This window comes from Cydia pomonella, chromosome 7 (assembly GCF_033807575.1).
Source record: "Cydia pomonella isolate Wapato2018A chromosome 7, ilCydPomo1, whole genome shotgun sequence".
Taxonomy (NCBI): Eukaryota; Metazoa; Arthropoda; class Insecta; order Lepidoptera; family Tortricidae; genus Cydia; species Cydia pomonella.
This window is the reverse complement of record NC_084709.1, coordinates 12,094,337-12,119,193: the sequence shown is the minus strand read 5'-3', so window position 1 is coordinate 12,119,193 and position 24,857 is coordinate 12,094,337. Positions and strand designations below refer to the sequence as shown.

General features: G+C 35.2%; 1 protein-coding gene across 4 annotated transcripts in view; it reads right to left on the bottom strand.

The window, feature by feature from the left end:
• Nucleotides 1-24,857, bottom strand: part of LOC133519828 (cystinosin homolog) — a 57,547-nt gene that overhangs the window by 17,114 nt on the left and 15,576 nt on the right. For 3 of the 4 annotated variants that reach the window (XM_061853949.1, XM_061853947.1, XM_061853950.1), the window contains exons 1-5: nt 22,081-22,220; nt 3,198-3,307; nt 2,959-3,058; nt 2,231-2,431; nt 1,205-1,445 (exon numbers count right to left, since the gene is read on the bottom strand). In XM_061853949.1, the coding sequence (XP_061709933.1) occupies nt 1,205-1,445; nt 2,231-2,431; nt 2,959-3,058; nt 3,198-3,282 (627 nt within the window). In that variant the 5' untranslated portion in view covers nt 3,283-3,307; nt 22,081-22,220. Of the gene's footprint in view, nt 1-1,204; nt 1,446-2,230; nt 2,432-2,958; nt 3,059-3,197; nt 3,308-22,080; nt 22,221-24,857 lie in introns of those variants that run through there. The other variant, XM_061853948.1, reaches the window with a different exon arrangement.

Sequence of the window (24,857 nt, the reverse complement as noted above, 5' to 3'; positions counted from 1 at the left end):
TCACAATCTGAGGGTCTACCGCGAAACAAAAAAATCAAAATTTCTTTATCTAACCTCTCTATCACTATTGCATATTCGAGCGATAAAGAGGCGGATAACTAAATTTCGATTTTCGCGTTTCCCGGTAGGCCCTTTGTAAACAATCCGCCTTGATGCATCAATGTCATATTTTATTATCAGTGAAAATTTGTCAAAAAACAGTTTAAGCAACAGTTTATACATACTGTGCGTATAAGTTAATCTATGGTTTACGATAGGTGCTAGTGCTGCAGTCTGGCGGTACACATTGCAATTGTCACCAAAAATACCTGCATTAAATATATATTTTCGGCATTCAAAGAACAGAAACCTGAATCATAAATTAGTACGCCATTGCTTTGTTGTTAAAATTTTGTACCAGGGGTGTATAAATGCATATGAAACGATTCATTTAATTTAATACACGTTCGTTCGACAATTTGGGTAAGTATATATTTACAAGCAAGTGGAGCGAGGTCGTTGCCATCATGTATTATTGAAACAAGCAAATTTACTTTTTAAATAATAGTTATACTGGTGATGATTATACACTCTGAAATGAATGGAAAGTTTATAAATGAGGAGGCACGCTTCACTCTTTGATAGTTTTTAAACTAAGTCATCGTACGCCAGGTATTATGAAAACACTAACGCGCTTATTCATAAAACTTAATAATCTCTAAATGTTGTTTCTGTCTAACAAACATAAATGTTGAAATCGCGGATAAGGACAAACGATTATCAATGGATTGTTAGATTTGACAAACGTTTATTAATACTCATAAGTATACTGTGTACCTAAACAAAATCTACGTTAATGTTCCAGAAAGACTAATTCATTAATACCTAATAAAATAGCCATTGACATGAGAAATGGTCATAAAATCGCATAAACAGATGACTTAGTATAGTGACTGGTCATAAAAACTCATAAATAGATGACTTAGTATATAAGTATAGTGATTAAAGTTTTTCCACGTTAAGATCTTAATAACATTAACACGTTATATGTAATGTATGAATAAACATTTTTTCTCCGATTTTGATAGATGAGGCCAAATGATGAATTTCCATTATCCTACAGCAAAATTAGCAGTCAGGATCAAGTTTTTAATTTTTTACTTTAAGATATCATTCCTTTTAGCATTTCTTTTAGAAACCTGATGAAGTAACCATAGCTACTTACTTGTATTTCGCTAGAGAAATAAAGGCCGCAATTGAACAGCGAATACATGGTGAAGCCCATGATATTAAGGGCGAGGAAGTCGAAGTTGAGGCCCACGACGCTTTTCCTTTTAAAGTTGGTGTAGATCTGCGGGTAGAACGACACCGACCACGCCGCGAAGTACACCCAGCCCATGATGTACGAGATTATGTAGATGGCGTTAGAGTGCATCACGGTCACGAGGATGAATACTGTGTCCATGCTGGAAGGAAATTAAAGTATAACATTTATTGTTTTCTATTTGGATTGTCTATAGCATTGATAAATTCACGAAACACGGGATTTGTCAGACAAAACTGAGTTTTCCAACAAATTAATTTGGATTTATTCAGAAACATTGCCGTTAGCTCTGTATTGACAAATCTCCCTCTAAACCAGCAGACAATCAGCATCTAAAGTCACCTATCTGCAATGGCTTACTGTTAAAGGTCTAAACTTGAGTTATTTTCAAGTTTTTAGAGATCCGAGTTTTTTGTAAAAACTTGAGTCCTTTTCAGAGAACTCAAATATTTTTTGTTCGCAAAATTTCGTATTGCATTGTCATTAATATTAATTCGTGGATTAGTCACACAAATCATACAATAATCAATAACGCATAATTTCTTTACTTTTATTTAAGTTTAACCTATAAACATGTTGACGGAGTCTTTTATCGGAGGCTCGAGTCCTTTTGTGTTGCGCTTCAAAAAGACTCAATAAAGGACTCGCCTTGGGATTTAAGACTCAGAATTCTTTTAACCGCAGAGTCTCGTAAAGACGAGTAGAGTTCTTCAAATTTAGACTCAAATGACTGGAGTTCCTACCAACACTACTAAGCGATCTAAGCATATGACTAAAAATTATTTTTTATTATGTATGATTAATGTCCCGGACTTTTACCGCACTGGTATCATAGATATCTCCAATGTTCTGTTGGGGCTCTCACCTCCTGTACCAGCACCAATGGCGAAGCCTAGACTGAATTTGAAGGTTACTTATGGTACTCACTTGACGATGCCACTCGGTGTGACGTTAAAAGATACGTCGGAATGTCCCGGACTCTTCCCGTGCGCGCTGATGTCATATGATATCTCGACTGTCGTATTGGGACTCTCCACGCCCGGTATCAACACGTGCGACGGTGAGAATTGGACGATGTCTGAGTGCTGGGCTTGTATTGTCACGTCAATGGTTTCGTTGTATTCACCGCTGTAAGTTGAATAGTTAGAGCTACTTAGTTGAAAAAGTTAGAACTAAGTTCATGTGAATATAACTTCTTCAGTACAAGCTTTTACGAAGGTATACTTACTTTCAGACTACCCTTTTACAGAAAACTGCTAAATTTAATTTCAACTGAATTTAAAAGCGAAATTAAATTGTAAAAAGTAAAATTTTTGTAATTTCGCATGTCATATACATTACGCAGTTTTTACCTGTGGCAACTTGAAATTGGCTTACTATCTCCATTTCGGAACCTATTTTGTTACTCTAGCTGTAAGTTTTCCTAAGAAATAAAATAAAATAAATAACTGATATTTCCAGATAAGGCACATCATTGAATGTACAATCACGTAATTTGAAGGTTTTTCTGTTCGATTCTATGTAATGGGCGTAATGGCATTAAGGTTCAAAAGTGACAAATGTTATCATCGCGATATACAAATACCTACACTACCTACAGCCACCCAGATGTAGGTACAATATTGTGATAGGTACAATATATTTACTTAACTTACATTTGAATCAATTTGAAGAGTCGCGTCTCGTCCACTAAGAGGTTGACTTCTGTGACGTCGACATACATTTTTTCTACTTGCGATTGTGCACATGGTAATCCTGTAAAATAAAAAATATGTGAATGTAATTTTTACTTTTCCGGTAAAAATATATTTAGAAAATAGGGACTTGATACAAACAGTGAAAAAAATAAGTTTTCTAACACTTACTCGTAATAATAGAAAAATATAGAACTTACCTAAGAACAAAACTGCAACAGCAACTTTAACAAACATTACGCTATGACTAGAAGAACCACATCCAAACTCACTACCGCGCGCCATTTTACTGCTTTCAATTTGTTCCTTTCTGTAACAACACAAATAAAATATTATTTTATTACCTAATCAAAATGACTAGCTTAGCTTGCACGCAGTTTGAAGCATGAATGGATTTATTGAATCATTGTGTCCAATTAAATATGTGAATAATAACGGGAAAACTGTGTAGTATACACAAAAAGGCGATAAACTCCCAGTGGGATTTCCCAAGTTAAAACTAAAGGTAAAAAATATCATAGACGCACAGTCACCGAAGTGATCCCAAGCCTCAATCGTTTCGTCCCGAACACTAAAAACGTAAGGAGTAACCTCGTCAACGTAGTTATTGTACATAATTAACATTAAGTTTAGGTAGAACGTAGAACAACATTCTAACGAATAAAAAGGAAATATTTTCCCGGATTTTTAGCTACCCATAACTACTCGATGGAAGGTGAAAAATGCGGTATTTAAATATCACACGTAACATAATAACCGTAAAAGCCTTGGAAAAACCATTCCATAATCAATTGGTAACCTTACTCTCGCGTAACAAAGTCTAAATTCAAATTACTTTTTCACACAATAGTTGTACGGTACGGTTTATCGTAGACCCTGAATTAGCGTATTTTAAAATTGTGCTGCTTCTTATGCAATACCGTACGGAGCGATAACGATACAAGAAACAACCGTAGGTTAGGCAAACCGATATAATGTTACAAAGCGTAAGATTTACGAGGCATTTTATATTTCTACAACCATGTAACCACTAAGTACTTACAAATCTAAGTAATTATGTAGCTTTATACAGGCAGGTGGATGTTTGTATTTAGAAATGAAAAAAATATTGTTTCATTGTACATTGTAAAAAAAAAAACATAATGTAAAATGTATAGACCAATATTAAATCCTACCTGTAACACAATCACAATGCCGTATAAATGACATCAACGGGACCACAGTTGTACTGTTTCAAAACAAACGTGATTTTTAGTCAGCCAGCACAAAATTAATCAAGAAATGACAAGCCTGAAAGAAACCAGTATATCTATACTCTATAATAATTTCGTAAAAACATTCCATTGAGAGAGTGCCTTATAACAACGAGTGCAATGTTCCACGACCAACGACCTTTGTGATTTCATTGTCAATGGCAGCGCGCGATCCGCAAAAACTTCATACAGTCATGCAGTCAGTAGTTATCGACACAGTAACGATCTCATTTTGTAGCGGCTAATGAATTTGTCAGTACACGAACATACTGGTTTCGTAAGACCTTGTGGTTATAAAATTGTAAAAATACACCTAATAAAAATCTATATAAAAGCATTAATATCTTCATCCTATTATAAGGAATTGGATAGAAAGTTGTTTGGTAGAAAATCACTGTTTTTTTTTTCAAGCCGTACCCTGGCTAACCAAGATGCCAATCGTTCGTGGCGAACAATTCGGTAGTCCCTCTCTATAACTTTTCCATATTAGTGCGACAGAGACATGGGCGTTTCGTTCGCTAGGAGCGCAAGCGGTTGGCATCTTGGCTAAGCACCCAAGTAATGATAGTTTAGCATAATAGACAATGTTGAGCAAGTTTACGGTAGGTATATAGAAATTTGGATTTTATGAATAAGTACATAAATCCAGCCTTTTCTGCTCAAAAAGATTTCCAAGCAAAGATACAGTAGGTATGTTATTCTGTACGAATAATATAAATTACTAATTAATTATATATTTTCATTAATCTATTAACCTCCGTAAATTAAAAATAGCTCATAGTATAATATTATAAAAATCCTAATAGTTATTTAATGTTACGCTGGAGGTTTCAGTTACCTACAACTTATTGATTTACTCGTGCTGTATTGACTTTTTCGACTATAATATGTAGTAGGCGTCATAACAGTAATAATAATAACCGAAGGAAATATGACAGCTCAATGGTCCATAGACTACTGTGTTACATACATTATTGGTTGCGGTTTTTATGTAACTATATTTGTATTGTACTTAACTAGGTAATAATGTAATAAATTTGTATAAATATTAATGACTCAGGGAAGAGAACTAAGAACACAAGAATCCATCTTTTAACTAGTGCAAAGGTATTTACAGCACTACAGTCTACAGACCAATAAAAATTGAGTACACCTAATATGCAAATACATGATGTACCCGTTTCCCTGCTCCTGACTTGATTAATAATTGAGCCGTCTAAAGACTAAAGTTGGCGTATGGCGATTGTTGATAAGCGTCGAACAATTGTCCTTAAGACCAACATGTAATGTGTCTGAAAATTCATAACTAGGTGCTCTGGTTTTATAAAGTTTTAATCATGTACATTCTATACAAGCTCTACTTATGACCCAATGAAGGTAAGTGACTATTATACAGCACCCAGTCACTTAACCTTAACCGATAAATAATGTGTTACATATCTATTTTTAAATTATTAAATCAACGTTTAAATATCTTAAATTACCTAACACTATGGCAACATTGGCAAGTACAACTAATCGTACAACTACAACTTGCTTCTGCCAGCATTTTTATTTTTGATAAACAAATTATTGCCGATGGTACTTTGCAACGTATCGACCTAACACGGTTAATCAAGAAAACTAACACGACCAAACTCATTAGGACTGGTTTTTTTATTACAATTATCATATTCAGGATAGGAGTCATATCATATTCATAAGAAACTTCAAAACGCCAATCACTTTGCTGATTTAAAATAATTCAAAACGCCAATTCATTTAAAGTGTAGGTACTGGTACCGTAAAAGTAGTCTTGGGTGCGGGCTGTTATTTTCTTAAAATGTATACAGTGGGGTTACTTTGATTCCTGGGTTTACTTTGATAAAAGCTTTACCTCAGGTTCAAACTCGGATATTACGCTTTCTAAACGCATCCTTTGTTTTTTTTTTCACTACCAGTTTTTGTCCGAGGAATAAATTACGTCGATCGATTAGAAAAAAATTTGAATATACTAAATATGTAGTTTTAATGCAATGTAATGCATCAAATGTATGTATTTACTATATAGAACATTGTACATTAGAAGCTGTATAACTTCTAATGTACAATGTTCTATATAGTAAATACATACATTTGATGTAATTCATTGGATCAGGCCTGTCTTGGCCTATAACTGGGGTTTCCAAACCCCGGCCCGCGGGCCAAATCAGGCCCGCGAGGCGTTTCAATCCGGCCCGCGAACACCCAACGGAGAGCCCACGGTCCGGCCCGCAGGAGGTAGCCAAACGGATCCCAGGCTTCAGGGGTTCAGCATTCATTGGGAATGGGACTGTTCCTAACAGCAGCAATTAGAGCCCCCGGCGCAAAAACCGATGGTGGCCCGTAGATTTTTCTTAAACTATCCTTGTTTTTCTTAGTCAAAGTAAACCCTTATGCACAAAAATCCTTATAAATCCTAACCCTGCGAACGCAATTTTTTTAATATTTTGAAGTTTTACTCTCTATAGGGGTTATTATCGAATTCCGTGGAAAAAGGGGGGTATCAAAGTAAAAGCAACTCGGGGTGAGTTCAGTTTGAAGTTGATCACCACTTTTTTATTTTATTTCAAGAGATACATTAAAAATAAACAATATATTATTAGTGAAATCGATAGAGGAGCAAAAACCGATATTGTTATTTTTTTTAGATTCCATATTCGGAGCGATAAATAGGTAAGTACATATTAATTTTGAAATTGATCAAAACAACCCCAATCCACGGCACCTAGTAAGACTTTAAAACTCGCTACTTCATTCTTATTCACCGTTAAGTGCTAGGAGAGTATTTACAATTTTACACAGGTACTTGTATTAAGCCACTAGCCAACCTTGGAGGACAAACCGCATTAATATTGATTCAGGCACGCTGAGCTTTAGTATAAACAGGTGTTTATACGGTACTTTTATTTAAAAACGTCTTTAAGCAATACGAATTAGTATCTACTATCAATTTTGTTGCTGGAATAAAATATAACATCACAAGCAAAATAACAAAAAAGACACAAGCGCACGCAGTTGTATGTAGAATAGCAATGAGTGAAAGTGAAATAAGAAATTTGACAAATAGCTTTAAATTTTCCGACAGCACCAAAATGCAGTGCATAGTCAATAGTAGGTACTATATAAAGATTTTGCAAATAGAAATTTTTTCCATACCATCCGGGAAACGGGCGTTAAACAAGATATACCTACATGTTACCGTTAACTTTACTGACGACAATGCAACAAGGAGCTATTATCTATATTGAGTTTCTTGAGTGAATAACCAAGTATCAGTTACTGCTCATTATTGCCATAATCGTTAATGAATCTAACCAGTATAGTCACCTCATTTGTACGGTACACTTATGCCAGTTTGTGGCACAAGAGGGCAAAAACTGGTCATCCTATACAACCGGCAGAGCGAAGATACGAGGTCGATATCATAATTATGCAACCAACGTAGCTGATGGAACCTTGTGGACCTTATCGCAAGGGTATAAAGGCCTTATTAGTTCAGGCTTCAAATGGTATGTTAAATGCAGTACATGTTCTCACGGGGACAACGATCGCTTACAGGCTACATGTTACTGTTATGCATTTAGGGTTCTGCCAAAAAAGCGTGCTTGCAAAGAAGCGTAAAAAGACCGTCGTTGTTTTTTTTTTTTTTAATTCCTTGCACGACGTACTCACAAGTTTTAAAATTAAGCAAAGTTAAGCGTAAGCAATGCTTCTTTGCAAACGCTTGGGTGATCCTGACACGCTAGGGTGGGTGCATCTAAGTGGATATTTACTAATAGATTCAAGAAAATCCTAAGAACATACTTGAATATTATATACAAGCCAAGGCTATTTACTTTTATCTTCCTAATCTTAGATAGCGGTCGCATAATTCTATGGTCATCACAATTAAGTCTGAGAGACATATTTAAACTCCAACCCTTGAATATCTTAATCCGGTACTCAAAATAAATGACGTAGATAGTTTATCATGGAGATAATATGTAATAAACTAGTACATAAACCAGTAATCATGAAAGACTAAACACGGTAGTTGGTAAAGGCGAATTTCTACTTCAATATAGATCAGTGTGGCTAACACCAGGCACTAACATAAACGCTATCGAGAACGTAACTTACTTTCTATGCATCTCGCTCGTACTCGCATATAAGTGCAAGCGAGATGTAAAGAAAGTAAATTACGTTCTCGATAGCGTATATGTCAGTTTTGACACTGTCAGTGACTCATGGTACGCGTACTGAAGAGCATTTTCATCTTTTAAATCATACTCGTGTCGTTAATTATCCACTTGTTGAAATTCGATTTGTTTTTTTTTATTACATCGATAGTCGTCTAAAAACTGATTGATGACTTCATACCACCAAAGAAATGTTTCAATGTGCCACTGGTAAGCCTTGTTAGAATTAACAGGTATTGTATAAGATTAGTTATTATAATTATGTCCATATGCAATTTGCCTAGATAAGTCTTCTTTAATATATTGCTGCTTTACGATTCGACTGTTTTTTTTTTAAGTTTTATAGTATTAGTGATAGATTACATTTAGATTTTTTTGATTAATTTATTTCATAATATGATATTACAATATAATTAATATGATATTTCATATTATGAATTAATTTAGATTTGTATGAGTAAAGTCAGTTATATCTGTATTCACAGACTGATTTTATAAATTGATTCCACTTCACAACTGACCTCACAAGCGCTTAGGTTCATTTAAGTTGCAATTTATTTCGCATAAACAGTACCTATATATTTTCGTCGTACGATAAGTAATAAGTAATGGATGGTGAGCGGATGAAAGCATTTTCTAGAAATCAACGCGTGCGTGGTGTGCACCTACTTACAACAGTAGACATAATTTTGATATTAACGACAACTATTTTTTAATTCATAAATTGATCCCATTCAGCCACTGAATATCATGATTATGGGGGATGGTATGAGCTAGGGAATGCTCCCGATGGATTTGTATAGCGAGAAACCGGGAATTGCCAGTTACAGGACTAATTTTGTAAAGGAAACCCCCTACAAGAGCGTATGAAACGCACTCCTCAATTCCTCATGATCACCTATCATCGTACCTCTCGCGCACTCGTGGGATAGCGTTATCAGCAATAGGCGCGTGCGGCTACTTACAACAGTAAACAGCCGTTCCGGTGTTCACCACTAAGCCCTCGTGCTAACAGCAAGCGCGTGACGCCGTATCTATGCCATTCAGTGATTAGATGCGCCGACTGCCTATTGACTTTACAACTTGTAAAGTGTTACAACATTAATCACAGTCTACCGTGTGGATAAGTAACGGATTTAACCGCTGATAAAAGTCTTGCTATTCAGATGCGAAAGGCATGATAGATGGTTTTACACACAGGTAAAAATAATAACACGAAGATAAGAACCCTACAGTCGGCTTTGGTCACTTCCTAATATTCTAAATGTAAAAAGGCGCTGACAGTTTCATGTCAATCAGTCAATCAATCAGTTGTGATACATGACGTATAATCGAACGATCGAATAATCTTATTACGGGACGTAAATTGCAAATGTCTCGGATATTTTACTGGCTTCGCATACATTCAAGAAGCAATCTTGTTCCCACTTACTCTAGACTTAGTTGCATGAGCTAGACATAAGGCAGACAATCAATTTAAGAATGGAGAACGGAGGCCTAGACAATGAATGAATACATACTTAGGTAATAATAGCAAGTTCATTCAATTGAATCGATCTAGTCATGTGACAGACAACCACTGACTAAATACTATGCAATCCTTAAGGTTGACCACATCTGAGTCATTGAAGTGAAACCAACATCCTTAATTCAGTAAACATCAAATAACTCCTTAATAACTCAAGCAAAAATGTTCCAAAATTTTTTTAGTGAATATTGTGTTTTAATAAAACATATTAAAATCTGAAATAACTAAACAACACGCCGTACTACATTGTTTTATTGAATTTCCGCCAAGAAACAGCAAACTGATTAAACAATAACGTTAACAGTACAGTCCAGTCGTTTATCAACATAGCACCTACAACATAATATTAAATATAAGTTATACCTGATAGTGCTTCATAAAAAACTTAATCACAAATAGGTAATTCACGTGCTTTCACATGATGAATCACTACACGGGTTACTCGACACTCAGCTACACATAATCAATTTCAAACTAACGTCACTCAGTCTTGATCATGAATTAACGTAATCGTATACATGTCGTATATTCATGCATGAAAATGTTAATTCTGATCAATTTGCAACTTTGCAAATTAACGTGATAATTTATATAGGAAAGTATGGAAAATTGCAGTCATTAACAGCAGTCAATTACATTTTAAGATAGCAAAGTCATCGTATTCTACGCTCTGTTTTCTTTTTTTAAGTAATAAGCAGTATAGATTAAAGCAAAATTCGTTTGCATCAAAAGGTTAAATTCTTTAAAAAGATGTTCGATTTGTCAATAAAATATAGATCGTGTCCTGCATTCCTTAGTAAACATACGTGCAATAGAAAACATAAACACGAGACGCATGCGGTGACACGGTCATCTTGAATGAAAGCGGTCCGAACGCTTTCGCGACATCTACTCCCTTGAGGTCAACGCCTTGTGCTTGCTTTTCTTTTAGTGCATATCGATGCATATATGGCGCATACTTTTCGGAACCTATAAGACATGTTTTCCATGAATATGGTTACATCCCTAACGCTACACACCTACATGATAGACGGTTCGAAGCATGTGACGTATCAAATGGAAATCAAAACTGTCGATTTAGTAGGTACAAAAGTAAATAGATTCGGTGAGATTGTGTAATCCCAATGTCTCTGATGTATATCAAAACATAGCATAAATTGCGGTAATTTCCAGGTATTCCTGAGATTAAAGATATTTAATAAAACAATGACGCTGACCCCATTGCTTGCTTCCGATCGACGCCCGTTTTACACTACACACAGCATTACGTATGAGAAAACAGTATCATTTGATGCCTTGTGAGACGTCAACCGGAGATGGGAGCCCTATGAGTGAGTAGAAAAAGAAAGCGAATATGTAAAACAACAAGCTACTCTCGTGTAAGATAATAAATATGCCAATTACTTACAAAAATGTTTATAAATTCATAACTGACATTAAATTTCAATCAGGTTATTAATAAAAAAACGAATAAACAGTGAACACCATGAAACATTTTGCACTATTAATAATACAATATGTGTCTGAATCATTTTCGCATATTTGCTAGTAACCTTTGGCAGACGAATCTGATTATTTATACTACGTTAGCTAATATTGGAAGCTGGAAGTCATAAATGTGTAATAAACTTATTTCAGTTAATTTAATGTTTGAGAGAATGCAAGGAATTGGGGCCACTTTGCTTTTGAAACCAAAACACCTCAAAATGGTAAAGACAGGAAAAATGTACTTGATCATTTATGGCGGCGAGTACGAAAGCAACTGCTCATTTACATTTTTCTAATGGAGGCAAAAACCTATATAAGATACAGATCTTGGCAGAAACATCGTTCCAGTTTCCCTGTTCTAAGACTATACCTAGTTGGTTACTAAGTTCTGTCTATTTCCGTTAAAACAAATGCTACCGAAAAAATAAAAAATGACATAATGTGGTGGATTTGTGAGCTATAATTATATACTACACATAACGCTTATCTCGTCGTATCTATAATGAATTGAGGCCTAAAAGAGAATCGTATCGCAGTAATTGCGTTGCACAAATGTGGGCACCCGCCAAACATCCTTCTTTCCTCCGTCCCATCCGTCCTTGGACCCGGGTACGTCCTTTGGACCCGGGTACGTCCTTAAACTACGTCCACAAGAGAGGTATGGGTATTGTGAATGTCATCTCGCTTTGTGTGGTAGGGCACAGCACAGCGGATGTCACTCCAGATCTAGAGCAGAGCCCAACTGCGGAAGTACCTCCACCTTACAGAAAACTGCAGCCAAATAACACTAGACCCTACTCATAGTGTTGTGTTCCTGCCGGTGAGTAAGGTTGCCAGAGCTCAACGAGGGGAAGGAGGGGTGTTAAGGTCGGCAACGCGCATGTAAACCCTCTGGAGTTGCAGGCGTACATAGGCTACGGAGACTGATTACCATCAGGCGGGCCGTATGCTTGCTTGCCACCGACGTGGTATAAAAAAAATGATTTTGAAGTTGCTTGAAAACCTAAAAATCAACAAATAATTTGTTTATCGCACAATTAATAAATACAATAGTACTCAGAGCTTCGATGACCGCAAGAGGTCTGGAAGACCACGCACCGTTCGGACCCCAGCTCTAATAAAGGCAGTGAAGGCGAGAATTGCAAGAAACCCCGTCCGGAAGCAAAAGTTGTTGGCAATACAGAAGTCTGTGAAGAGAAGCTCCCTAAAAAAAGTTAATGAAGACCTTGGACTACACGCTTACCGCAGACAAAAAGGTCATTTGCTTAATGGACGATTATAGACTATGAGGCTAGAGAGAAGTCGCGTGCTATTGAAGCGTACCGCACAAAATGGCCACCGAAAAATACTATTTACAGATGTAAATTTTTTACCATTAAAGAATGTTGTAACCGCCAGAATGACAACAATCAAGAAAACAGTCAAGAAGCGATTGAGACTGTTCCGAAAGTGCAACGAGGTCATCATCCCTCTTATGTGATGATTTGGCTGGGTGTATCATACTCAGGGCTAACACAGGTTCATTTCTGTGAAAAAGGTGTGAAAACTGGGGCCAAAGTTTACCAGGAAACCGTTCTCGAACCAATAGTGAAGCCCTTAAGCCACACCCTATTTCAAAACCAGCCATGGGTCTTTCAACAGGACTCAGCTCCTGCACATAAGGCAAAAACAACTCAAGCCTGGTTTCGAAGGAACTAAATTGACTTCATTGCCCACGAAGACTGGCCGTCCTCCAGCCCGGACCTTAACCCCCTGGATTATGCCATATGACCACACAAATCTTGACTCGCTCAAGCGGGCCATAGTTAAGACAGTAACGGAATTAGACATGACAATCGTGCGTGCCGCTATTGAGGACTGGCCTCGTGGTTTGAGGGCCTGTGTCAAGGCCAGAGGAGGCCATTTTGAATGATATTGTCATATGTAATTTCTGATTATGTGTACTTCATTTTAATATATGGTTTATTCAACTTTCGTTTGTATATTTTATGTAGATAAAGATGATTGCAGTAACAGAATTTAGTAACCAACTAGGTATTTATATGCTTATATCACACAAACTTTGTTATAGCATGTCTTTGTATTTTCTTATGCGAATGAACATGAATCCCATTGAACCACATTTAAACCTACCTCTCAAACAATTTAAAAGTATCCGACAGGTTATCACCTCTTCCGTGACAAAGAAAAGTATTTAGATTATATGATAATAGATGTAAATGTTTGAATATGTCGATTGCGTAGTTTACATTGAGTTTTTTACATTTAAATCAGTGCACGCATACTAAACGTGACGGCAGTGTAACATTTACATAATAAGAGATTATGATTTTAATGAAACACATCTTCAAATAACTCGTCTCGTAGTTTGCATAACTCGGTATTTATATTTCCGTACCCCATCCCTCTCATGCTAACTTCATAGGAGGCGTGTGTGAATTGGAACGAATACACCAAAAATTATATGGCTTACTTGGGCTAGACTTTTTGCGATAATTACAATTACCAAGTACACACGAAATATGACGAACCATGTTTAAATGTTTATACGTATATACATAGGAATACATTGTGTACTTGCCTATTAAACTTGGACAACATTACAGAGACTTTTTAAGTAAATTACAAAACGTCCAATAACAGGTTATCGAAATATATGCTAATTTGAGATTTTTTTCTAAAAAAATCAGCGGCAGGCAAGGTCAATGAACAATAAGCAAACAACTACTATAAATGGCATAAAAAGAGTGATGTCAGCATCAAACCGGAGTCAGAAATATAAAACATGATACCTAAACACCATGTCCAGGTAGTGTAGGTATTATAGCACCGGTGTAGGTATTAGGTATTATAGCACGCTCATTAACATAATTTATCAATGGCTCACCATAACAAATCGATGTTTCCAAATACCGAAGGAAAGGACGTAGCAATTTACAAAACAGAAACAGTTCACGTCTAGCGCCAGCTCAAGAGTGCTGTTCAAATCTGGGATGTTGGCTATAGTGGGCCTTAAGGAAGTGTGTTTAAGGCTCCACGATTTGGAGTAAGTACAATTTATCGTGGTCGGTATACTAGAGGCAAGGTAAACGCTAATTTCCTCCAAGCGAGACACGTGTTTGATATGGCGCACATTTGTCGACGTTACAGGTACGTGTGTGTTGTAACTAAAACTTGATTACAATAAAAATACCAAAGTAAAGATATGAAGAATGAGAAATCTACCAGGTGTATTACACTAGACAATGCGTGGCGTTAACGATCTGCGGAAAGATGAAACTACGTTATAAACGGATATTAACTTAACACAAGTATGCAAAAGCCATTTAACACTTACATGATAATATGTAAAACTACTCAAAACTTTCTACAAGGTTCCTATTTCTATCGATATTCTGAAAGCAAGAATCAAATATGTGACATTATCTATGAAAAGGGACCTTATTGTCGATGGCGCTTACGCCGCACTGCGTAGCACGGCGTTGTTAATAATATGGGAACATCGTTGGTAAGCGCCATCGACAATAAGGTCCCTTTTCATAGATAATGTCAAATATATAGTATAAACATCGATTGACATAAAACTCATAAACGAAGGAATTGAAAGGTAGAAGTCCCATCTTTATGTGCCTTGACTCGTAATGTCATGTAATTAAAGGTTAAATGTGACGACCGGTCTGGCCTAGCGGGTAGTTAGTACCCTTCCTATGAAGCCGATGGTCCTGGGTTCGAATTCCGGTAAGGGCATTTATTTGTGTGATGATTAGATTGTTGTTGTATTTAAGTATTTGTATATTCTATATATCGTTGTCTGAGTACCCACAACAAAAGCCTTCTTGAGCGTACTGTGGAACTTAGTATAGATGTATCAAAAAATACTAAGCAGGCAATTGCTTTCAAAAATGTTATTTGTGGTTATAATCTAAAAATAGGTATAGTAGAACCAACACGTATTAGCTAGCAATGTCCTTATAACATTCATTTATTTATTTGACAAATCAGTGCGTCATCGTGAATGACACGAACTATAACTACATACCGACATTAAATCATATATTTCAATGAATTTTGCTGGGCGTCATCATTTTATTACTTTTTGTGATTCTATACAGTGCAATTGTTAATTACCAAATACGTAATGCGCCACAGTAATATAACAGCAAAATTACATACTCTGTCATATAAAACACGGCTGTATTGTATAAGTAATGACACTAATGACGTAAACTAGAATGAACTTACAAGTCTAAATATTATCTTATCTAAAATTAATTTTCACATAACCCGCAAATTAGAGTAAGTTGTCATCTCATTGATTTATCTGGTTGAAACGGTGTTGACCGCAGCTGACAACAATGTCAAGCCACAAATCAATGACCGAAAAAACTATACCATCATTATGACTTGCACTATATGTTTAGTTTATTTTAAGTTTGCATTTAAAAAATCCTTACGTGCTTTCTTTGCTAGCAGAATGAAAAAATAATAATGTATGTGTAAGCTCTATATGTTTTGTCGTTATTTATGTATATATTATAAGAAATATAAGTATGTATATTTATGTATGTATGCATGGTATGTTATTGTATTATATTTGGTTGTTGTTGTTAAAGTAGCACCGCCCACAATCTCTCTGCTTTGCCTAAAGGTTGACTGGTAGAGAATGCCTCATGGCATTAAGTCCGCTATACTTGTACTATAAGGTTTACTTTTGTGCAATAAAGATTAAATAAATAAATACCTATTTTGATTTTTTTAGTTGACTAAACATCTATTTTTAAGAAAACAATCTATATTGACTAACTAAACTAAAATATAATATTACAAAATTAAAACTAAAATTAAACCTAGAAATAAAATAAAATCATCTACTATAAAATATACTTACCTACAAAAAAAAAAAAAAAGGAACCAATTATAAAGAGAATACCCCTTCTAACAGGTCTGTTTGCGGCATGGACCCCATGATACTGGCGGCATTACCTCTCTGTATGGCAAGGGAAATACGTTGAGAGAGGTACGCGCCAGCCCTGGGGTCCCCTGTGGTGTCGACCAGCCGCGCCGACAGTGCTGTCATGAATATTTTCATGTCGGCTGACCAGGGACCCAAAGTCTCAACCGCGAGCGCCGCAAACTCATAGTCGTCGAGCAACGTCGAGTATTTGCGGCGCTTGAGTACTTGGGCCTGGTCAGCGGCAGCGCCGGCTCGAATGCGGGTCCCCTGAATGTGGGACTGTGCAAAGGTGTCGACACACGTTGCGTCCCACACCAGGGCCCTTCCTAGTTTCCACGGCACTAACGTGGCTCCGTCAGGACGCTTGCCGTCGTCCCTCGTCGTCTATTTTTAAGTGCAAGTATTCTATTTCAATTGACTAGCTGTCTTTATTAGCTAGTCAATTGTAGCGGCACAAATGAGTTCATAAATTAACTATTGTTACAAATATGTTGCTGTCCTTTGAAAATATAAAAACCGTATACAAAAGCCTATTGTTGCTGCTTGATTTCTTATTAACTAGATATAGAATCTATTTTTCTTTTATCATTAGATTAGTTTTTTAGTTCTTATTTCTATACTTAAGTCAATTTTCTAGAACTAACATTTAAATCGGTGTGTCAATCTTATAAAGTGGGGAGGTGGAAACTGTGAAAAGATGGTACCCATTTTTCATTAGGGTTCCGTAGCCAAATGGCAAAAAACGGAACCCTTATAGATTCGTCATGTCCGATGTCCGATCTGTCTGTCCGATTATGTCACAGCTACTTTTTTCCGAAACTATAAGAGCTATACTGTTCAAACTTAGTAAGTGGATGTATTCTATGAACCGCATTAAGATGTTCACACAAAAATAGAAAAAAAAAAACAATAAATTTTGGGGGTTCCCCATACTTAGAACTGAAACTCAAAAAATCTTTTTTCATCAAACCCATACGTGTGGGGTATCTACGGATAGGTCTTCAAAAATAATATTGAGGTTTCTAATAAAAAAAAAATTAAACTGAATAGTTTTGAAGTGGTAAAATGTGTGTCCAAAGTGGTAAAATGTTGAACAATCTAGTAAGTAGATTTTTTTTAATACGTCATAAATGGTACGGAACCCTTCATGCGCGACTCCGACTCGCACTTGGCCGCTTTTATTAATAAATAAATAAATATATATTATAGGACATTATTACACAAATTGACTAAGTCCCACAGTAAGCTAAATAAGGCTTGTGTTGAAGGTACATAGACAACGATATATATAATATATAAATATTTATAAATACTTAAATACATAGGAAACAGGAACATCCCACGATCAGGAACTCCATGATCATCACACGAATAAAATGCCCTAACCAGGATTTGAACCCGGGACCATCAGCTTCGTAGGCAGGGTTACTAGTTACTACCCACTAGGCCAAACCGGTCGTCAAACACATATGACATTGTTAAATTTATTAAAATTTATAAATGTTGCGAATAATCCCCACGCATTATAAATTGTAACTGTGCGATTTATTCGACTTGTGTAACAAACCTTGTAAACAAAATAAACTGACGCGATATTTCAGTTCGCATGTTTCCAAACCACACATATTCTATATTTTGGGATTATTTATGCGCCCATTTCAAACACTGTAAGCTTTTAAGTGCAAACTGTCGGACAAGTGCACAATTTCTAGATGTATCTATTAACGCGCGGCTAACGATTTGACGTATGTATCATGACATGACCTAGAATGGTAAAATTTCAAATCGATATACTAACCTTGCAGCATTATAAGGTTGAAAATTAAATGACCGAAGCCCATCAATTCAATTTTATAGGAAAATAATGAATAGAATCAGGCGTTACTTTGCGGAAATCCATGTTTGTATTAATTATAGGAAAATATTTAAATTGAAATAACCAAAGAATTGAGTCTCCAGCTTTCTAGCCAAGTTAAACGACAGGAACATATGATTTAAAATAGCATAATTACCAGTTTATTGTAATAATCAGTATTGATTAAATAGCATTTTACAAAAAAAAAATCTTTTTTTCAACTATTGAACACCTCATATCGAATGTCGGGATACGTTCCTAATATGTACTGATGAAATCTTAAGTTACCTACACCAGTTTAAGAGGAAACTCTTATCTGATTACTCGGCTTGAGGAAAAAGGTAGATGGAAGGGATTGTGTGGTATAATATAATTTATTTAGATAATATAACATAAATAAATAAATATTATAGGACATTATTACACAAATTGACTAAGTCCCACAGTAAGCTCAATAAGGCTTGTGTTGAGGGTACTTCTAACGATATATATAATATATAAATACTTAAATACATAGAAAACACCCATGACTCAGGAACAAATATCCATGCTCATCACACAAATACATGCCCTTACCAGGATTTGAACCCGGGACCATCAGCTTCGTAGGCAGGGTCACTACCCACTAGGCCAAACCGGTCGTCATAACTCTGTGTAGATAATGGCAGCAGGTAGTACTAAGCTGTTCTTTAAGGAAGATGATACAATCATCTCTTTCTTGATTCAACAAACAAACGTGCTGGTAACCTAACGGTAAGAGCGTGCGACTTTCAATCCAGAGGTCGCGGGTTCAAACCCCGGCTCGTACCAATGAGTTTTACGGAACTTACGTATGAAATATCATTTGATATTTACCAGTCGCTTTTCCCCACTAACCGAAACCGAACTAATCCCAATAAGGCCTAGCTTACTCTCTGGGTTAGCAGGTCAGATGGCAGTCGCTTTCGTAAAAACTATATAGAGCCTACGCCAATTCCAGGGATTAGTTGCCTATCGGACCCCCGGCTCCCATGAGCCGTGGCAAAAGTGCCGGGACAACGCAAGGAAGAAGAAGAAAAGACTTGATTCAACATACCAAGCTAACGATCTTGATAATCTAATAGGAATCTTGATAATCCAAATTACAAGTTACTGTTTGCATTATTTTTATGTATACCTACTACCTATGTAAATACAGATGAATTTGAATCCTCGATATTCTTAAAATTAGAAGAATTCCTTCGGGTCTTAAATGAATTATCAATTAATCCGAAACAATGCGTAATTTTTTAAATTGATTTGTATTGCTGCTATAAACTGAGTGTTCGATATTCATATAATTTTAAAGAAATTAAATAATTTAATGCCACTGACTCACGCGAAGCGCGAAGCATATTTTTAAGGAAAATGTGTGGTTGTTTTTCGCAGAAGTAGTGTTAAAAATATAGAGACATACCTATTTCCAAATATATCTAAAATGTATATTAACTAATTTAAACATAACGTCTACAGAAAGATGTGGTTGACAACACCAAAACTAATCATAAATATATTTTTCAGTTATTATTTCACAGCCACTTCATTATGCGTATCGAAACTAAACTAATCACTGTGCGCTTGACAACCGATTTAAATGATTTGTTACATCGTTAAAATACATAACAACATAACACACAATATTTAATGTAAGTGATACATGGGTTTAAGTAAATAGTACCTATTTTTAATAAATCAGCTATTGAATGAAAATAAACGGGGAATCCTTGTAAAATATTAGGTATTATATTTATAACTCACTTTATTGAGAAAACTGAGACACAAAATAGTCAAAAGTTAATTGCAAAATAAACCAAATATTGATCTCCCGCTTGGTCGTTTGATAACTGCAAAAGGAATAGAATTTGTTGGATTTGTCATTCACCATCATCACAATCTGTCGTACACATAGGAACTCTCACGGTCCACACAGGTATCAACACTAGGTATACACACGTGCCATCTCTGCACATTTTATGTACATACAGGTTTTATTGCTCTACACAGCGGTACCATTGGTAAATATACATTCGGGTATCATCGCTGCAACGAGTATAAATAAGTATAAAATCGGACTACAAAGTATAGATATAGTTATTCTAATTAATTGCTATTAAAGGCTGCATTAGTTGTTGATATGTAAGTAGAACTCTCATCCATTCTACTGTATGTGACATAGAATATGTATACAAGAGGGGAATATAGAATGTTATGTTGTGTAATTATATGTGACATCGATTTTCTACAGGATATCCTTGACCATGGAAAGTTTCTAGACTAAGTAATGTGAGTAATGATCTAACGACAGACCGTAACCAAAAGATATCAGTAACGAAATACGACCGCAATGTCTTGACTTACACTAGATTTCTTAATAGATGTCATATACAGTTGCAGTCTGTGTGATTACCCACATTGATACTATTGTTAGTAGGTAAGTAGGTATGCTATTGATTTATGTCTAGGCATCGGACTTTTTATCGCATGGTAAGACTAACAGCGAGCTATGGAGTCGACATTAGCAATAACATTCATCTCATATTGATACTCACACTCATTAATTTATTTAATTACTGATTTTAATTTTACAAGGACAAGAATGTTTGTAAACGATCCTTTAATTTTGTCTTTCAGGACATAAATATTACATAAAAGAATAATTTTTTGTATTGATTAATTTATATTCATATTATAATATACATATTTTACCTCTTTTAATATACATATTGTTATTTAAAAAAAACAATACATACAAAAAATTATAATTATTCTAATTTGTAATATGTATATATTCGAATACAAAATTAAAGTGTAGTATATAACTCGTCAAAGTTCTAGTCCTTGTTATAAAATTAAAATCACTAATTAAATACATAAATAAATGAATGAGTACGAGTATGAATACGAGTTGAATTTTATTGCTAATGTCGACACCATAGCTCGCTATTAGTCTTATGCGATAAAAACTCCGATGCCTATTTATGTCTAATGTATTATTATCTTTATCAGCGTAAAAAAATAACCATATCCAGGTCTGATATTCGTGTAATTTGTTATGCCAGTAATAAATATTGTCATCGCAAATGTTGAATATTTTTTTCATACTTATTTTTAGATGGGAGAGAGGGTCGCGGTTTGTTGACTTCACCTCATGTCTTTTGCACGTCTGTCAAATCCTACTTTTAGATTTAGCTTATTCCAACTGCATCATCAGATCAGCTCCTTGCAAGGATATTATTTCCCCAAATCCGAACCGAAACTACGACAGCTTTACAAATTTCGGTTCAATCAGCCGCCGGGAAGTCGTTCAACTTACAAGATTTAATCAAAGTGTATATACAGTCCATGAATATAATATAATATATAATAATAATGTACAGAGTGAAGCTAAGTAAAAGCGTGTCAATAAAACACCTGCATATAGAATTGCGGTTGGAAATTTAGAAAATTAAACCAATAACATTTTATTATATGTAGAAATATTAAACTGCTAAAGGATCCAAACACCGTTTAGTAATGTACTAATCGAGTTCTTGAATTAGGTATATTAATTTACCTTAATAGTAGCGAAGGCGTCACAAAAGGGCACCCTATTCGTAAATCGTGCGATCGATTATATATAGGTATTATAAGATTGATCAGTTAAAGTTAAAGCACCTTTTTTATAACTAGGTACTTGCAAAATGCTTATTTTCAATTTGAACACAATCAAACACTGTAAATGGTATTACTTAACTTTACTTTTGCCTTTTAGTTCTAACAAAAGAACAAAAACAAATGAACATACTCACTTAATTAAAACAAAATCACTAACACAACTCAATCAACTTGATTAAATACAACTGAACGAAGCGATTTAAAAATCGAACGATTTTTTTATTCGTGCCGCGTGCGGTTACGGCTACGTCGCTCCGTCGAATGATAACAGTCAGCCACAACGGTGTATATCTGTTTGGCTTCAGGTAACGTGCGCTGGTCTACCAACTTATCGTTGGCAAATACATTAGACCCTTACAACAACGGCAGAAGGACTATTATTGACTAATCCGACAACACAGTTTTACTGGTAAATCTGTTTCAAGCGGTCTGATAGACAATCAACAATGAGTAACATGTAGGTAATTTCATTCGGTTAAATGCTCTTATCTTTTCCGTATCATTATGTTTGATCTAATCAATAAGTTGCAAACGTAATGATTTGATAAAATATGTGAATCTGTAACAGAATGCATTTTATTAAGTTCGGATTTTCATTTGGTTTTGGAGCTGCAAAAATAAAGTCACAACAAATGATAAAAAAAAACATAACTATACAATTTCTAGTGAAGCAGCTTCGCGGGCTTAGTAGTGTTTAGAACGACCAAGAAATTATAGGAGTGTTATTTTTTTACGGTACTGTACAGATGAGGACTGTATTAATTGCAATAACGAAATTCACGTGACACAGAAAACTACCATGTCTGCCCAGTCTTATCCTAACATACGAACAAACCAACAAAGTGCGTGTCGAACGACGCAAAATGGAGGGTTCCGTGCCTTCATATGATACAAAAAGCCGTACAAGCAAAAGGGCGTATCTGCGTGGCACTTACATCGTTTAAATAAGAAAATCACTTAAGAAAAACACTGTCATAACTCAACTGATCATATCAAAAAAAAAATTTTGTGGAAAGAATGTATGCTCTATTATAAAAAAAAAAATTTATTATATGATAGTAATAAAAACGCAATAATACTGACGCAATTACCTCATCCATTTACTCATACTACAACCGCCTTAAATTAGATAATTGTTTTTTTTTTGTTTTCTTTTTTTTGTATTCTATATTAAAATAATACATTTAAAGTAAACGAAAAGCGCCGTGAAACCTTATCAGGTTTGTATGGACACTAGATTCGTGGCGACACGACAAATTATATTATAGATAGTTGTTTGCTTTCCCTTTGCGGTGACATTTTATTAAAACAGGTTAACTGACTACTGCTTATAATAATTATTTTTGTAACGGGACAAGTGAGACAATGATGTCATTATGGCAGAATGACCTGGCATATTTCGTTCCCATTAACTCTAGGTTAACACATGACGTCACATCTTCGAGAGTTAATAATACACACATCATTCTGAATAAATTGAATGATACAGCAGTTTTCTAGGTTTCAAACGTTGTGAAATAGGCAGCAAATTGTTTGGTATGAAGAAAATTCATTGAATTTGGGGACAATCTTACACTGATTGACTTAGCCCCAAACTATGTAAAGCTTGTACTATGGGTACAAGGCGACGATATACATACGTATACACGGTGTAACATGAGGAAACCGAAAGATTTTAACAATGTATTCCTGATTACATTTAGAGACTAAAATGTCACATAAACTTTTTTGTATTTCGCCTAGTTTCAGAGTTAACTTAGTGGAAAACGCCTTTTTGATGGCGATGATGCCATTATGGGGCGTAGTCTAAATATCATTATTGATAGATGTTAAAGAATTACAAATAACCTTTGCAAAAACTAAGTTTAACAAAAAAAGCGGCCAAGTGCGAGTCGGACTCGCCCATGAAGGGTTCCGTACCATTTATGACGTATTAAAAAAAACTACTTACTAGATCTCGTTCAAACCAATTTTTGGTGGAAGTTTGCATGGTAATGTATATCATATTTTTTTTTTAGATTTTTCATTCTGTTATTTTAGAAGTTACAGGGGGGGGGACACAATTTTTTTCAGTTTGGAAGTGTCGTTTGCGCAAACTATTCAGTTTAGAAAAAAATTATATTAGGAACCTAAATATCATTTTTGAAGACCTAGCTATCCATACATACCCCACACGTATGGGTTTGACGAAAAAAAAATTTTTTTTTTTAATTTTATGACGTATAAAAAAAAACTACTTACTAGATCTCGTTCAAATCAATTTTCGGTGGAAGTTTGCATGGTAATGTGTATCATATATTTTTTTTAGATTTTTCATTCTGTTATTTTAGAAGTTACAGGGGGGGGGACACAAATTTTTTCACTTTGGAAGTGTCTCTCGCTCAAACTATTCAGTTTAGAAAAAAATGATATTAGAAACCTAAATATCATTTTTGAAGACCTATCCATAGATACCCCACACGTATGGGTTTGATGAAAGATTTTTTTTTTTAATTTTATGACGTATAAAAAAAAACTCCTGACTAGATCTCGTTCAAACCAATTTTCGGTGGAAGTTTGCATGGCAATGTATATCATATATTTTTTTAGATTTTTCATTCTGTTATTTTAGAAGTTACGGGGGGGGGGGACACATTTTACCACTTTGGAAGTGTCTCTCGCGCAAACTATTCAGTTTAGAAAAAAATGATATTAGGAACCTCAATATCATTTTTAAAGACCTATCCATAGATACCCCACACGTATGGGTTTGATGAAAAAAGATTTTTTGAGTTTCAGTTCCAAGTATGGGGAACCCCCAAAATTTATTGTTTTTTTTTTTCTATTTTTGTGTAAAAATCCTAATGCGGTTCATAGAATACATCTACTTACCAAGTTTGAACAGTATAGCTCTTATAGTTTCGGAAAAAAG